The sequence below is a fragment of the Salarias fasciatus genome, chromosome 8 (genome assembly GCF_902148845.1).
Source record: "Salarias fasciatus chromosome 8, fSalaFa1.1, whole genome shotgun sequence".
Lineage (NCBI taxonomy): Eukaryota > Metazoa > Chordata > Actinopteri > Blenniiformes > Blenniidae > Salarias > Salarias fasciatus.
In genome coordinates this window covers 12,444,613-12,460,306 of record NC_043752.1, presented here as the reverse complement: position 1 = coordinate 12,460,306, position 15,694 = coordinate 12,444,613, and the positions used below count along the sequence as shown (strand labels likewise).

Genomic DNA, 15,694 nt, shown 5'->3' with positions numbered 1-15,694 from the left:
TCTGTAATATTCTAAATAAAAACAAACATTAATTCATAGACTTTTATATTTCTGTTTTGATTGTGTTTATATTAAAGCTGCAGTGAATGGCTATATTTAACATGGCTTTAAATGTTGACTATCTTTATTGATGGGTGAGTTTTGTGGTGTTTAAGATGTGAACTGGAGCCTGAGGTGCAGCTTTAAATCGGCCTGAAGCAGAGCACAGAAAACCAGAGGTGAAAGGAAAATAGGGGGGAGTGTTTGGGTTGCTACAAAATCACATTAAAATGGTTGAGATCATATTATGTGCAGGGAAATGAAGCAGTACAGCCTCACGTTTAAGAAGCTACGATTCTATAATGTTATCGAAACAGCTCGCTGTTAATTTAATCCATCTTTTTTTTAACCCTTTTTCTAAGAAATGCTAGGATATGTTTGAAGTAAGCAAATAAGCTGTCTGGTGAAGATAATTCATCTTAAAGAGCTGCATGTGATCAGGCCAGACAAAGCAGAACGCTGCAGTCTCGCATCCAGCAGCGCCTCGCATGGCAGCCATTTTCTGCCTTGCATTTTATTGTTGTAGCTCGTGTTGTTCGCACACATTTTCTCTGCAGATGTCCGACAGCGACGCAAAAAAAAAAGAAAAAAAAAAAGACGGCTGGTTGGACAAAACCTTTGTTTTTATTCCGTGCGACTAATCCGGGGCAGAAAAAAAAAAATCCCTTCTACTAACATCAGTAATCATTTGAAATAGACTGTCGGTGAAATTACAAACCGCGGCCATCATCAGGAGGAAGCCTGCGCCATCAAATTGCCGATGCGGCGTGCGCCTTATCACAATGGACTCACAACAGATTGCGCTTTCACCCCCCACGTCAACCCCCCCAGAGCCTGCCTCCCTCACCTCAGACACTCCGAAATGGATTTCTGCTTAAGTCTCCCATCAAAGACGTAATGGCTCTTGGGCTGTGTCATTACAAGTCAGATGACAGTCTCCTTCACACAGTGGCAGCTTAAACCTGCCTCTGGACTGATAACTATGATCTTTATTTGGTTGCTCCAAGGCGAAGACGGGGCACAGCCGCCTCCCCGAATCTCTGCTGATCCCACACAAACAAATACGTCAAGGTAGGGAAAAAATATTTATTTAGAAACATCAAAAAAAATCCTTAAATAATCAATAGAAGACATTTAATGATGATGCTCGCCCTTCAGTAGCGTTGTGATGAACTGAAAACTGCAGTAAGCCTGTCGTAACGTGGTGAGGTCAAATGTCTGGCTACGCCTACAGTGTGGAGTGCAGGTTGTTTGTTTTTTTTTTTTTCTACAGCTCCTGTACAGCATCGCTACATTAACTGCATGAATCACTTACCCCGAGGCGGACCGTCGGCTTCCATGTTGGGAAAAACCCTGCTGTTTGGATTCTGAATCCAACCTCAGAAAATAAAACGCACACGCTGACTGTTTGGAAACACGCGCGTCGTAAGACGAGGGGTCCTTACAGGGTGCAAGCCGAGCGCATACCGACACGCTTTCCTCTTCTGATCAGCACAGTGTGTCAAAAATGGGACTCCTGTCAACATGTCGTACACTGTCAACAACAGTGTGCTGAAGTGTACACACAGCCAGGTGAGTGAGAGGCTTGATTAAAAATCTCCTGTCCTGGCTTTTTGAAAACAAACACGCACCGATGTTTCTCACATGCTGCATCAATATTATATGTATTTTTTTTTCCCCTACACTTGCATTAATTAGCCTCCATCCCACTATGCCTACATTTATAAACACAATCACACACACACACACACACACACACACACTTCTTGGTGTCTGCAAACAATGAAAGGCTGCAGCTCAGATGGATGCGGTCCCCGTTGTATGGATAGACACCTTGAGGGCTGTGTGGGAAGTTACATTTTCGCACGGCCCATTACCTCTCCATCCCCCTGTGGCTGGATTGCAGGTACAGATTCAGCACAGCAGGAAGCGGTGTGAAAGTGCCTCTCTTTGTGTGTGTGTTCATCTGTATTCGAGTGGCCACAAAGAAAAAAAATGTCCTATTCAAATGTTTTGTCTTGTGAAACCGTGTTGGAGCTACAGAGCGTGCTTTAAATGCTGGAATACGTTGTTTTGGGAGATAGTGTATATGTTATTGAAGTTTGTCTTTTGTGTCTTGTTTTTCCATTATTTGGTTACAGTATTGGACAATAAAACGTCGTATTTCTCATAGCGAAATCTGGGTTACTTGTGTAAGGAATTGAATTTCCTACTGAAGCAGTGTGGGGGCAGCTTGATGTGCTTTCAGTGGATAAATGCTCTCTCTTTGTATATTTCTCACTGACGACATAATTCATGTGCCATTATTGGAACAATACATATACATGCACCACGATGTATTGTGTGCATGCTCCTGCAGCATGAAATGGGATGATCGTCTTATGACGTACAGACAGAATCCAGACAAGTCGAGCTTGGTTTCAGCTATTTCTGTATAGAAATAACAAGTCAGGCTCAAGCTTTTTGCTCAAAGGGTTATTGGTCGAGCTGGACATGCTGCATACATGGGCTAATTATGCTAATTTATTGGAAAAAAATATATAAGTTATTGGTGAAAGATCTTGTGGTACAGCCTAACGTTCAGCTTGTAATGCAAAAACAAAACAAAACTGGAAGCTAAAAACGAAGCCAGACATCAAAGAGCTTTGCTTCGCGCCTGATTTGTCATGCAGTCGCTTATTCAGAACTAATTTTGCTATTTGTTCACCCATTAAATGGTGTGTTATAGTCCCTCTAATGGCTACTACTGCTGAGCACAAAAGACCACTCAAGCAGACCGAATTAAATGGTTGTTAATTGGAGGACCCATTACTGCACGGCTCTGCTGCGTGTGCTGTCTGCCTCGATCATGACTGAATCACAGCGTTGTCCACTAACAAAAGCTCATCTGGCTAGCATAACCTTTAAGTGAACAAACCTCAAAATTCGGGATTCCGGTGTAATAATTTACTATTGTGCATGGACGGGATTGATTTTTATCATAATTGCTCATTTTTGTCCGTCGTGCAAGAAATGTCTGTCGCTGCTTCATCTCCTATGGATCATTTAACCCAGGGAATACATAGACTGTCTTGTCTTCAGGGGAACTGCAGCAAGCTGAGACTTCACTCTTTAAAAAAAAAAAAAAAAAAAAGATTCAACAGAGTCGACTAATACCCTCAGTTGGAGAAAAAAAAGAAGCAGGTACCATAAGAAAAGTCTTGAAGGAATTCCCAGAGATGCTGAGAGCTAGTTGGTCTCACTGCGTTCGCTCTTCAGTCCATCTCATGCTGAACCATCTGGATTGGGTTTAAGTCAGGTGACTGTGGAGGCCAGGTCATGTGGAGCAGCACTCTATCACTCTCCTTCTTGGTCGAATAGCTTGGTGTCGTCGTCCTGTTGAAAAATAAATGATCCAACTAAACCGGATATGATTTGCATGTCGCTGCAGGATGCTGGTTCAGTGTGCCTTCAAATTTGAATAAATCAACAGTGTTGCCAGCAAAGCCCCCCCCCCCCACCCACCCACACCATCACACCTCCTCCTCCATCCCTCACAGTAGGAACCATGCATGTAGAAACTATTCGTTCACCTTTTGTGTCACACAAACACACGGCAGGTGGAGCCACATGTTGTTAAATTTGAACAGATTTCCGCTGGTCTGATTGTCCCCTCCTTGTGTTTCTTGACAAACAAATTTCTGCTTATTGCTTTTCCTTAGTAATGGTCTTCTAGCAGCTATTTCGCAATGAACACCTGATTGACACAGTCTGAACAGTTGATATACACATGTGAGGCATTTATCTGAGGTGCTGTTGACGCGTGATTTCTGAGGCTGGTGACTTGGGTGAACTTGTCTTGGTCTTCCTTACCTGGGGCGCTCCTCATGTGAGCCAGTTCTTCCATCGCGCTTGATGGTTTTTGCGACTGCAGATGGGAACACATTTAAAGGTTTAGCCATTTTCCGGACTGACTGACCTTCAGTTCTAAAGTAATGATGGACTGTTGTTTCTCTTCACTGAACTGCTAGAATTCATGTGATGGAAATGATCAGCTGTCAGCTGTGCACCAACCTGACTTCTGCACAACAGAACTGATGCGTTCAACCCCATGAAGAAGCAGGAAAGAAATTCTGCAAATGAACCTTTATGAGACTCGGATGTGAAAACCATTTCAAGCTCGTTGAGTGAAGGCCAAGGGTTAACGGCGCTGTCAACAAAGCAAAGGGGGCTACTCTGACGAATCCAAAATAAAACACGTCTTGAGTTATTTCACACTTTTGTTTGCCAATTCATAATGTGTTCATTTATGCTTTTGCTGCCTAAATAAGAATATACAATGTTTAATATCTTGAATACAAAGAAAAAAACACTAAATGAGAAAGTGTGTCCAAATTTTGACTAATAGCATAATGACAAGACAGCAATGAGAGTAAAAAAAAAAAAATGCATGTTAGATTAAAGTAAACTCAAAAAATAGCTTAATAAATTGGAAAGTCAGTACATTTTCTAGTGAAATACATGTTTTTTAATCAGCTTTTAGGAAGATTTAACGGTGAGTAGACAGCATTACAAGTACAACAGACAGTACAAGCATTTCTACGATGTGGTTTTAATAAGATTAAAAGAATTTTTAAGTCATAATGTTATCGAACAGATATTTAATTTAATGCCTTGAATTAATACATGAAAGCTTTTACTCTTTTTCATTGTGTCCATGGATAATCATTAGCTTTCCCCTTCTGGGATCTGCTTCAAGAGCTGAGTCTTTAGTTCATCCATTCATCAACTTCACCTTTTTGATCCAAGTCAGGGTGTACTCTGGAAACGCCACCAGTCCACCACAGGACGAACACAAGCCACCACATATTCAATCAGACACAGGATTTGTAAGTGATTTTTCTGATAATCAATCCAGTGTCATAATTCCAGTGGGTGTATTTGTCAGAACTGCTTTTCCATCCATATTTACCTCTTTATTCAACTTATAATGTCCAAAAGCAGGATGCGTCCTGGACAGACGCAGCAATAACAGCTGATTAGAATAAGACAAAGAGGAAATGACTTATCTGACTGGTTAATTTGTGAAAATAAACAGGCAGGTCTGAATGAGTCTTCTTGCCCTATACCGCCTCATAGAGCCAAGAAGATAATTCAGACAATTAAAGTCATTTTACCTTGCGAGTTCACCTAATTAAAAGTCAATCCAATTTAGCCTGTCAGGTTTCCAATGTGAGTCAGCAAAGATAAGAACTTGGAGGATCGATGATTTGAGAAACGGGACCGAGAAGGAGCCGCGATCCTATCAGCAGTCATCTGTCAATGTTGAAGCTCTTGAAATTAAACATCATCAATTTATTTCAGCAACGTGTTGAGATACGCCCGCAGTTCTTCTGATGTGAAAAGTTATTTAACCCAAAGTCTGACTTTATAATCCACCAGTACAGGGAGCCTGAAATCAGCTCTGTACCATTTTTATCTCATATATATTGCTTTGAACTCACTGTGGGTAAGTTTATATAATATTTAATTTACTTTCTCAAAATGTTAACTTATAATATCTGTTCTGAAAGTATCTTTGTAAGTCATAGGTGCTGAGGAAAATTCTAAATTTATTAGCAGAATCATGTTTAATCAGAGTAGACATCAAGTGTAGCTATTGATCCTCATTGGTTTATTTTTGGTTGAACAAAACTAATACATATATTCAAAGACACTTAATAGCTGAGAAAAGTAACATGAAACTACAATCTGTCGATGCATTCCTGAAGTTGTTTATGACACTAGATGGGCGATAAGGGCTGAACGAGACACTTCAAACTGAGAAGGGAATGGAGGAACAGGCAGCTATTGTTGAGTGTAGACGAAGTAGCTGTGTGGACCCTGACCCCTCCACAGCGGAGTGAGAGGTAGCGTGTTAGTCACCAGAAATGTGGGGGCCCTATTTATAGAAAAGTGGTCCCAGATTAAAGGAATCGAAATTATACAATGATGGGCGTCATAAAAGAGAACTGTGGTGATACTCTGTTAGAGTGGGCTCGAGGTTTAACCTCAAGTTTGCATCCAGCCATCACTTCAGAGAGGAATAACTATAATCGAATAAGCATGCGTCCAGTGACCCATCCAGTTAAATTTAAAGTCTTTATTTAATTTTTTAATGAATTACACAACAGAAACAAACAATAAAAGAGATGATAAACATTGACGACCTAATGATAGGAAGACAACAAATAAGAAAATAAGCTTATTCTAAAGTACTGTGTTTGAATAAAGGAGTAGGACGAAGTCTTCACTTTTTTAGTTGTACCTTAATGTCATATGCATCCACTATGTGTATACATTACAATTCTCCACTGTTCCATTTGCATGTAATGCAGGTATATAGATATAGATTTCTACATGCATAGATTTCAAACATTTCCACAATGTTATATCTCTGCTTCTTCATTCATTGGCACATGTTGAACCAATTGCTGTACCCAACCTTTTCTCCAACCTCTTTTAATCCCAAAGCTACTTTTTGTAACAGTCTTTTGAGTTCAACTTTTTGAATTTGCCCCGCAAACTACAAATAGTCTTTGTGAGCTACCGAGAGCCTCGTGCGATGTGTTGACCCCCCCCTGGATTGTGTGTGTGTGCAGGTGTGTCTGTGTTTATTCAGTGTATACAGCTGAAGTATTTTTTTTTTGTAGTTTCTACTTCCCTGGCTCTCATCCAGTCAGAAGACGAGCCAGTAATAGTTGAACTCAACACAATGCACTGATGGACCAGACATGGAGCAGACAAATGAAAACAACTCTTAGTCATCCTCGTTAGTCATCCGTGCCTCCCATCCGCCTCCTCCCACCTTCTGCATCACTCCACACGGAAAGCATATGTTTCTCCTCGGGATGGAAGGATCTTTTTTTGTCAGTTTGTTTGTTTGGCATGCCATCAATTAGCATAGACACTTTTAGCAGTGTTCGCTAAAGTTGTAGAAACAAGTAGGAGTGGAGGTTTGCCCAAGTTAAGACTAAAAAAACATGAGATAAGGAGCCTTCACTGTAATTTAGATGTCCAGAGTTCCTGATTTAGCTCGCTTTATCAGTGTCATGCTGCTCCTGTCAGGAGCCCAAAGGGAGAACAGGCAGAAAGTGGTTTAACCCTGCTCGGTCCAGGGGTCTTCAACAAATATAAACACATTACACACCGAACTCCCAGAAATATTGAAACGCCTCTCAGCGAAATCCCTCATGAAGCAGCCAGGGTTCAAAGTCGTGTTATTTTCAGCCCTCGGTAAGTTGGAAAAAGTGAAATCAAAGCTGGATAATGGAGCAACCACCCACGACAACAAGGAATGACCAGTCAACTGCTGCAAGAAGCAGTCCTAATAAGTTAGACTTCGTAGGCGAATCATTTAATTCTTGATATTTCAACTAAAAGGAGAAATATTTCATCAACTAGATAGCAGCTCGAGCTCCTGAAGACAGTTTTGTGCACAATCGCTGGAGTCAACAGAAGCACCAAAAGCGACCACCTGAACCTGGAAACAGACGTTATCCCTTAAATGACTCTCCCAAATGAGGCTGAGCTGACTGCCGTGGCTTGCTGTTAACTGCTCCTGCACCCACAGCAGCTGTAGCAGGTGAAGCAAATGATCGGGAAACATTAATTTGTCATTTGCAGCATTTGGGGAAAACCCGGAAATGTCTGCACCTCGAACAGCAGCTGCAATGCTGATCTCACACATTTTACATCTGAAAATCATGCGTTCCAGAAAGATCAGAGATTTGGGTTCCTGTGAAGTGAGTCAGCAGCATCTCTTTCACCTTATGCACAAACATTTTTACTTTGGATTTTAGTCATCAATAAATTAACTTTTTGGCTGCGCTGCAGAGTTACTCAGCCAAAAAACAAAAAACAAAAAACATCTTCGCTACATTCAGACTTTCCAAAAAAGCAACCTTCAAATGTCATTTAAAACACACAATTTACCGAGTAAACTTCTACATAATAATAAATGTGTTGGATCAAAACATCTAGCTTGGATGAAAAACAACACTTCAAAACAAATTGTCCTCTGTCTCATAAATACATTTTGGATAGACTGCTGTGGTATTTTCAATGTGAACTCTAGGAACACTTTGATTTTTACTCCTTTGTAGCACACATTTTGTGAAAAGTGTGAATTTACACAACGAGCCTCACCATCTTAAAATTATCTAAAACTTTTAAAAAGAATTTAGGTCAAATCTGCTATATCTGTTCCAACACATATGATTATGTTTAATTATAATCAACATTCAGCTTTATGGCTCCCCCAGTACAGATGTAACTGTTTTAAACCAAGCCAGGAAACCTTCACACACGTGTTGCTTTAATGGCAGCTGTGTGGAAACATTTTGGCTTTTGCTCGTGCGTGTTCTGTGGAACTTTCTGTGAGAGGGACGAGCAGTGTTTCAAAGACACAGAAGCACGGATGAGAAGACGTGACCTCGACGCTGTGCTCACTCCACACAGCAGAACAGGAGCAGGCTGCCATTTACAAGAGAGATTCCACCTCTTCTCTGGAATAAAATCTTTCTCCCTTACAAAGTTATTAATGCTGTTTCACTGCTATACCAGACACGACACACCAAATAAAAGACCGACTAATCTTAAGAGAAACTTGACTACAAACTGGAAAATCTCACACCATGTGTCACATTATCGTTGATTATGGCCTTTTATATTATTCAAACATAGAACGTGAGCTAGATGGATGTTTACACATTGACCTGCAATTGTCATACCTTTTCATATTGCTGTTTGTTCTCTACATCTTATTTTAAGACCTCATTTGTGCTTTATTCCACCTCCGTTACCTTCAGTTCTAAAACTAACAGCTGAAATGACTGAATTTATTTAGTTTTGTTAGTATTTGTGACCACAAAAGTGCTGAGAGCTCACAATTTCACAGTAACATTTAGGGCTGCAACAAGACAGCTCCTCCTAGGCATATACTTCATGAGCTGAATTTGCTCACATTGGTGGTAATAATTTAAGTTTTAATTTTCTGACAGAATCTGTGTGAAGACCCTGGTCTGAGTGAAGAGTGAGGCTTATGAGCCGCGTTTCGACACACGTTAAAGGAACTGTTTACACAGCAATGGAAAGTCAGGCCGCATGTGCTGCGCATGAGCACAAAACGTCACCAACGGCTAACAACGACTGAGAAGTTATTCATTATTTAAATTTTTTTTTTTTTTAAATAGAGTACAACAGCAAAAATATGTTTGCACAGGAACAGTATGTTTACAGCTGCAGTTCACAAACTGGGGTCCCTGGAAGTCCGTGAGCCATAGCTTGGGGTTGTTTTTATGTATTGGTTTTATTGGTTTTAAGAAGCAATTTGACTAACGTGTAGATTTGAATTTGATATTATTTCAATGGAATATTTAAGGTGCAATCCGTTTGTGCAGTAAGTTGCTGTCAGTCCATATCTTGTACTTTTTAATAAAGAGGCGAACATTTCAAATGTGTTTTTCTAATCCGAGTAATTAATTTCACAAGGAGTTTGATCATAAAGCAGCCTGCCTTAGCCAGTAGTTAGGTAGGATTTGCCTCAGTACCTCCACAACCTTAAACTTGGAAAAAGTGGTGTTGAAAATTGATGGATTGCACAATTTTTGTGTGAGCGAGTGAAAAATCACCATAAATCTTTTTTTGTTTTTTTGTTTCTGCAGATCATCTCAAAATGAAACAGACAAAAAAATGAACTTCTCAATGTTTAATTGTTAAATCTCAAGAGCATAATAGCACAACAGTAGATGAGTCGCTGATGCGACAGTGTTTGATATGACACGAGTTATCTGTTGCAGAGGTCGGTGGAGCAGCAGTAGGCGGACGATATTCCAGGCTGATTCATCAACCTGCAGTTATGTGCCGTCATGCAGCCCTTGAAGTACTTGACCGCTGTGAACACAGAAAAAGAGAGCATGAGTTTTCACAAAATGGCTTAATCAATAGAGATAATCAATCAATTATCGGATGTGTTTCTTTCTAAAACAGCTCACTGAGTTTTGCTTTAACTTACTTCCTCCAGCAGTAATGATGGTGCTCGCACAAACATTTCCAGAACCAAAGCAGGTCTCCACAGGATTTGGACAATGCCGCAGACCACCACAGTGGCACTTCAAGGCTTCACCTAGACAAAGAAAAGATTCATTAATGTCTCAAATGTACTTTTACAACACATTAACATCAGGCTGCAGGTCAGCAGGTTAACTCACTTTGACTGACGACCAACAACACCACAACAGCAATAATCACAGTCTTCATCTTTTCACAGTTTCTCCTCTCTCTGCACCAACCTGTGCATGAAAACACAAGCAGTTGAAAAATACTGAAATGTCCTTTCAGAAAGTAGTTTCTCTGTATTCCACACACTCAGAAACATCAAGTCTCACCTGGAAAATGGTCCTGCTGCTGTGTGATGCCTCAGCTGTGTGCCGCTCAGATCCCCGGCTCCCTTTTTATTTGGATTTTGTTGCGCAATTTTTGTAATTCCAGTACATCATTAACTCTGCTATGGCATCATCAGGTCTGTGTTCAGTGACAAAAGGCGCTGGGACATGAGCAGTGAATCACTGAAAAACAAAACTGTTGAAATCTGGAAAACTTCTGACTGAAGAAATAAAGTTCTGTTCTGTTCATGTAATTGAAATTAGAGGGATACAGCATGTAAAATGTAAGTCAACACATTGTTGCAAATTCAGTGAAAAATGTCAAGTAAATATTACTTAAATACTGTTTTCATTCAGAAAATAAATGAATGAAAATGTTTTTTTCTTATTTGCAGAGGTGATGAGAGTCTACATTGTAAAAAGTACAAAATACAGAGTTTTGTGTTAAAATGAAAGGATTTAAAGTAAAAACAGTCAGAAAACAGACAAATGAAAAGTTTACTTAAGAACACTATGAATAACAAACACTTTACTTGAAACGTCAGGCTATGTGCAATAATAATGACTAAAGATTACACAGTAAACCTTAACAAAGAGGTAAGAGCTGAATGAGTTAAGATGCTGAAGTGTGTATTTTATTGACATGTAAGTTAGCATTGTGTTGCAACATCACTGAACAATTTCCAATAAATTGTATGATGTTTTTACTGAAGTATAAGAAGACTTTTTTGGGAAATGTGCTTGTGGGCAAATGTACCAAAAGCACTCATTTTTGACTTTAAAGACCATGGACTTCTTTAAGTAAAAAAAAAATAAATAAAAAAAAAAGACTCGAGTACTTATTATTATTACCTAACTTATTTATGTAAAAGTGATAAAAAATAATGGTTCTAAAGTATACTTAAGTACAAAATTAAAAAGTGAAATTAAAAGTTGAACTTTATTAATGAAAGGGCCTTTGAATACTTTGTGGTGGTTCAATTGTAATATACGAAAAGTATTGTTCTAGTAATACTGTTTATCATCTTGAATATAGCAGCTTAATCTTAGTAAAGACACATCAGGGTTCATAGCATTCCTGTCCCTGAGTTCACAATATTATTTTCTGTATCTGCAATAGCTGCTGGTGGCGGTTTCACACACCTAAATAAACCTTAGTTTACCTTACTAACAGCTGTTTTCATGTTTGGAGTTTATCTGTACTCTTTCGTGGCTACTCTCTTATCGTATTGGTTCATAAATTGTTTTTCTTCAAGAATAGGTGTTTTATGCACAGTTCTGCTTGGTTGCACGAAACTCTCACCCGTCCTGTTTGCAGTGGAAAGTCCCGAACTTTAATCAGGAGTGACTTACATGAAACGGTCAAAACAACATGCGCCATCAGACACCCAGCAGACTAATGTGACTTCAGCTGAACTTTTTCAGAGTCAGTTATCAGACCGACGCAGTGCTGACAGCTCAGTTAACGTGTCGCAGCAAGACTACAATAAATCAGCAGTTTGCACATCATTGAGTCTGGCTCGCAGTAAAGAAACGCACTCAACCGCCATGAGAAACTGGTTTGTACACAGCAGTTGATCACAGCCTTACAGTTCTCTACTGTTTCTAGTCACCTGATGAATGATCAGATACACCCAGTGTTAATGAATGTCCTGATTTTTGACTGCACAAAGTCCGCCATATTAGAAAAGTATCATTTTAAGGATGGAGGTTTTTTCTTTTCGTTCACTATTGGCGGCCTGACTGCGCCTTGCTCTGTCACGGTCGAGTCACGTTTGCTTTGCTGCACACGGGAGCCTAAAGCCTCTCCCAGATGGCCCGTGACAGATGCCCACAATTGCAGTCGCCCTTCGCTGGAGTGCAGTTCCTCCCTCCAGACATAAAAGAGAAGAGATAAAAACCCAGTTATTTCTTGTTCCCACAAGGTCCCAGTTTTCCCATTTGTCCTCCTCTGATTTGTGCTTTAATTCACTTTCGCTCATCTTAATGTCTCTTTTGATGTCGCTCGGGCCACTGAGGGTAGAGAAGCAGACTCGGGATCGGAAGTTTGCCGGTTTGAATCCCACAGCTGATGTGTCAATGCCGTGGTTTCCTGAGCAACAACCTTGACCCCCATCAGCTGCCCGGAGCGCTGTGATGTGTGGCTGCACCTTCGCACCATAGAAATACTGCAGGATTGGTCAATGCAGGGGGAAAAAGGACCCAAGGGGATCAATAAAGAATAAGAAATGAAACATTTTCAAATCCAGAGTACAGGGCCACACGCTCGATGATGTGTCAGTTCAACAGAGTAACAGACTCCACCTGGGTGGAGGAGATTACATTTTGTCAGTGCTGACTGCGGTCTGCCTCAGCAGTGTTTATGAGGGACACCGACAGTCCTGCTGTGAATGTGTCACGGCTGAAGGAAGATTAAGAGCGAGTACAGGGGTTCAGTCTGGATAGACGCCGCTGCAACGGTTCTCCAGTCGTATCGAGAAAAACTGTTTGAGCCAAAATTCGGGTTATATTTAGACAAAAGACATTTAAGTGAAAACTTGTGGGATGCAGTTCTGTAATTTGCTTTGTAAATTTGAGTGTTTTCAGATATTGTACTTTATGGTGAAATATTTATTATTCGAAAAGGAAATTTGGTGCAGAATGTAATGTTTATGTTCAATGAGTCGTTTGATCCCACTGAACTCTATTTGTTCCTGGTGGAGGTCGAGCACCCTGCATGGTAGTGAATTTGATGAACAGCTACCACTTTAAGTCTGCTGAAGTGGTAGAATAGCACTATAGAAATGAAATCCATCCACTGTAACTAAAACAATTACTAAGTACTTTGACTAATTATTCTTGTTTTCTATTTAATTAAATCTACGATTATGAATAATTGATGTTGTTTTACTATTCATGAGTGTTGCTGCGTTGAAGGCCGTTAAAACAAATCAGTCTCCCATAAAGGTTCAATAAAGTTCTGTTGTATTCTAGTAGTCGACTGACGCAAAACAACAATCAAGAGAAAAATGGAATATCCTGCTGCTTTACCCAACAGACACTTGACCAATCCTAAATGTATCGTTCGTTACCGGTTTTTTTACCTTAAAGGTCTAATACACGATTTTCTCGAAAAGACGAAGCCCCACGTCTGTTACTCACTTTTTGAACAACGCGCATGCGCCAGACCATCCGCCCGGCTCTCCTGCTTCTCCCAGGAAATGCGGAAGTGTACGAGCGCGATCTCCTCTTCTCCGGCGTGCACGGCTCTGTTTACAGTTTCTGCGATCCGCCTCGCTCATAAATAAAGCTTTTTGTCCGAAACAGTTACAGTTTCATTATGTCAGACTCGCCATCGGTAAGTACTAGCTCAGAAGCTCACCGGCTACATAAACACTCTGAATGCGCATGCGCAAAAGGGAGAAGCTGATTGGGCGCAAGCACGTAGAACCGCCTTACGAAAGCAGCTCGTCAGAATGATTGACAAACGGACCCACCAATTATTTAGGTGATCCACCCGGAAATCAAAATGTTGTATTACACCTTTAATATGGTGTATTGAGTCACACAGCTCTCGCCGCTTGCTTGACCTTGTGCCAGATAATCCAGTGGTGACGTCTGTTCAGTAGGTAAATGATATTTTATGAAACTTAAACGATATTCATGAGAAACTGATTAACTGCAGTAAAAGAATAGTGCGACTGTGGTTTCAGGTCAAAACCAAACTAGTGTTAAATGTTAAATAGACGCACGTTCCAGCCTTAATGTGATCAGAACCACTGCCGCAGTCCAACTGTAGCATCACTTAAAATGAAAACGTTATCCCTTTTTCTTCTTCAGTCCACTCACAGTTAACCTCTGGCCCGAGTAAAAAGTGTTTCTCACATGAAGGTCAGAGGTCGGAGGGGGAGGCCCGTTGCTACCTGACCCTCTTCTTTTTATAAAATGTTGACAGACACTTTGGGTGTGTTTACAACAGACCGGACAACGCTGTGCATCGGCTGCCAACACCTCATTAATCAAACTCATCACGTCAGGGAGCCTGTCAAGGTCAAGCAGAGTTTGACTTCACGTTTACTGTCATAGTGACAAGACCGAGTTTCTGCTGTGCTATTTTATACAAAATGAAAAATCGGACAATTTCATGACTGCTATGTACACGATACAATCACAGCTCTCATTAAGCAAAGTCAGCAGCAGTGTTAAGTGATAACTGCAGATTCAGTCCTCTGCCATCAGTCTGTGTGGAAGGATGAGTTCATTAAAGGGAGATGACCAGCTAGAAAACTTCAGTGTGTTGGTATAGTAGATGTGGAGAATCGATGATAATCCTGCAGGTCTCTTATTAGGTCAGTTTGTGCATATATTCATCAAATAACAATTTCAAAAGGACCCATGTCTGATGCAGAGGATTAACATTAACCTGTTCAAACTATGTATCATGCTGCTTTTTCATGAAGAAATAATAATGTTAGAACTGAGCAGACTGAGTTAACACAGCATAACTGAGTTAAATTAACAGTCCTAGTTTCTCAAGTGAGCCTTTTAAAAGCATGTAATTGCCCGCCCCTGCCTGGGACACACACATGACTCAGCCTAATGGTTTGTTACAACACTGGTTAGAAATGATTCTGTGAATTCAGAGAAAAGTTGAAGAAATTTACCTCAAGAACCGAACAATATCTTTTGTCAGAGGCAACTTGGCTCTTCCCAAATAATGCAGAAATGTCTTTAGCGCCCTCTTATCTAAATCATGACAGTGACCAAAAAGGACACGGTGTCCCTTCTGGAAATAGTGTTCAGAACTTATCTTTTAATAAGAATACTAGAGTTTATAGCTTTAGATCTCCTGCAGTTTGAACTGAGATTATGGTGTGACTGGCATTTCATTTCATCTGTGTATTTTAAAGTTTATTTAACGCCCTTTTGAAAGTAGTGCTTTGAACGCTGCACACACAGTCCAGTGAGTCTAATAGTTTTTAACATTCACTGAGCCTCCTGGATTGGTCCTGTAGCCCCTGTTGGCAAACGCCGCACAGTGCTCAGCCAGAGACCCGGCACGCAGGCCTGTCTGGTCTCATAGAACTTTCCCGACACGTCGGCGGAGGTGGCAGCTGATTGGCCGCTCCGCCTCCTAACTGTCTGTGTGAAACACTAGACGGTGAGATGGACGCACGCGCAACTCGGATTACAAATACTCAGCAAGCGCGTGTTCAAGGTTAGCGCGTTTGACACAGTTGATCTGCTCTCTGTTGATATTGTTGTTAAGGTTC

The 15,694-nt window shown here is 40.6% G+C and overlaps 2 protein-coding genes across 2 annotated transcripts in view; one reads left to right on the top strand and one right to left on the bottom strand.

The window, feature by feature from the left end:
• The window catches only part of LOC115393236 (zinc finger protein 385B-like), a 75,047-nt gene that overhangs the window by 4,848 nt on the left and 54,505 nt on the right, over positions 1-15,694 (top strand). The gene's annotated exons all lie outside the window — the stretch shown is intronic.
• On the bottom strand, positions 9,755-10,489 carry LOC115393237 (lymphocyte antigen 6D-like). Its single transcript, XM_030098118.1, has 4 exons — positions 10,446-10,489; positions 10,269-10,349; positions 10,073-10,183; positions 9,755-9,951 (listed from the first exon to the last, which is right to left on the bottom strand). Exons 2-4 carry the CDS (start codon positions 10,315-10,317, stop codon positions 9,845-9,847), a joined length of 267 nt encoding a protein of 88 aa, XP_029953978.1. The 5' UTR covers positions 10,318-10,349; positions 10,446-10,489; the 3' UTR covers positions 9,755-9,844.

Coding starts and splice junctions, on each gene's coding strand:
- LOC115393237 (XM_030098118.1), bottom strand. CDS start 10,317: ATGAAGACTGTGATTATTGCTGTTGTGGTGTTGTTGGTCGTCAGTCAA. Junction 10,184..10,268: donor GTTGTTGGTCGTCAGTCAAA/GTGAGTTAACCT, acceptor TTCTTTGTCTAG/GTGAAGCCTTGAAGTGCCAC. Junction 9,952..10,072: donor CATCATTACTGCTGGAGGAA/GTAAGTTAAAGC, acceptor CTGTGTTCACAG/CGGTCAAGTACTTCAAGGGC.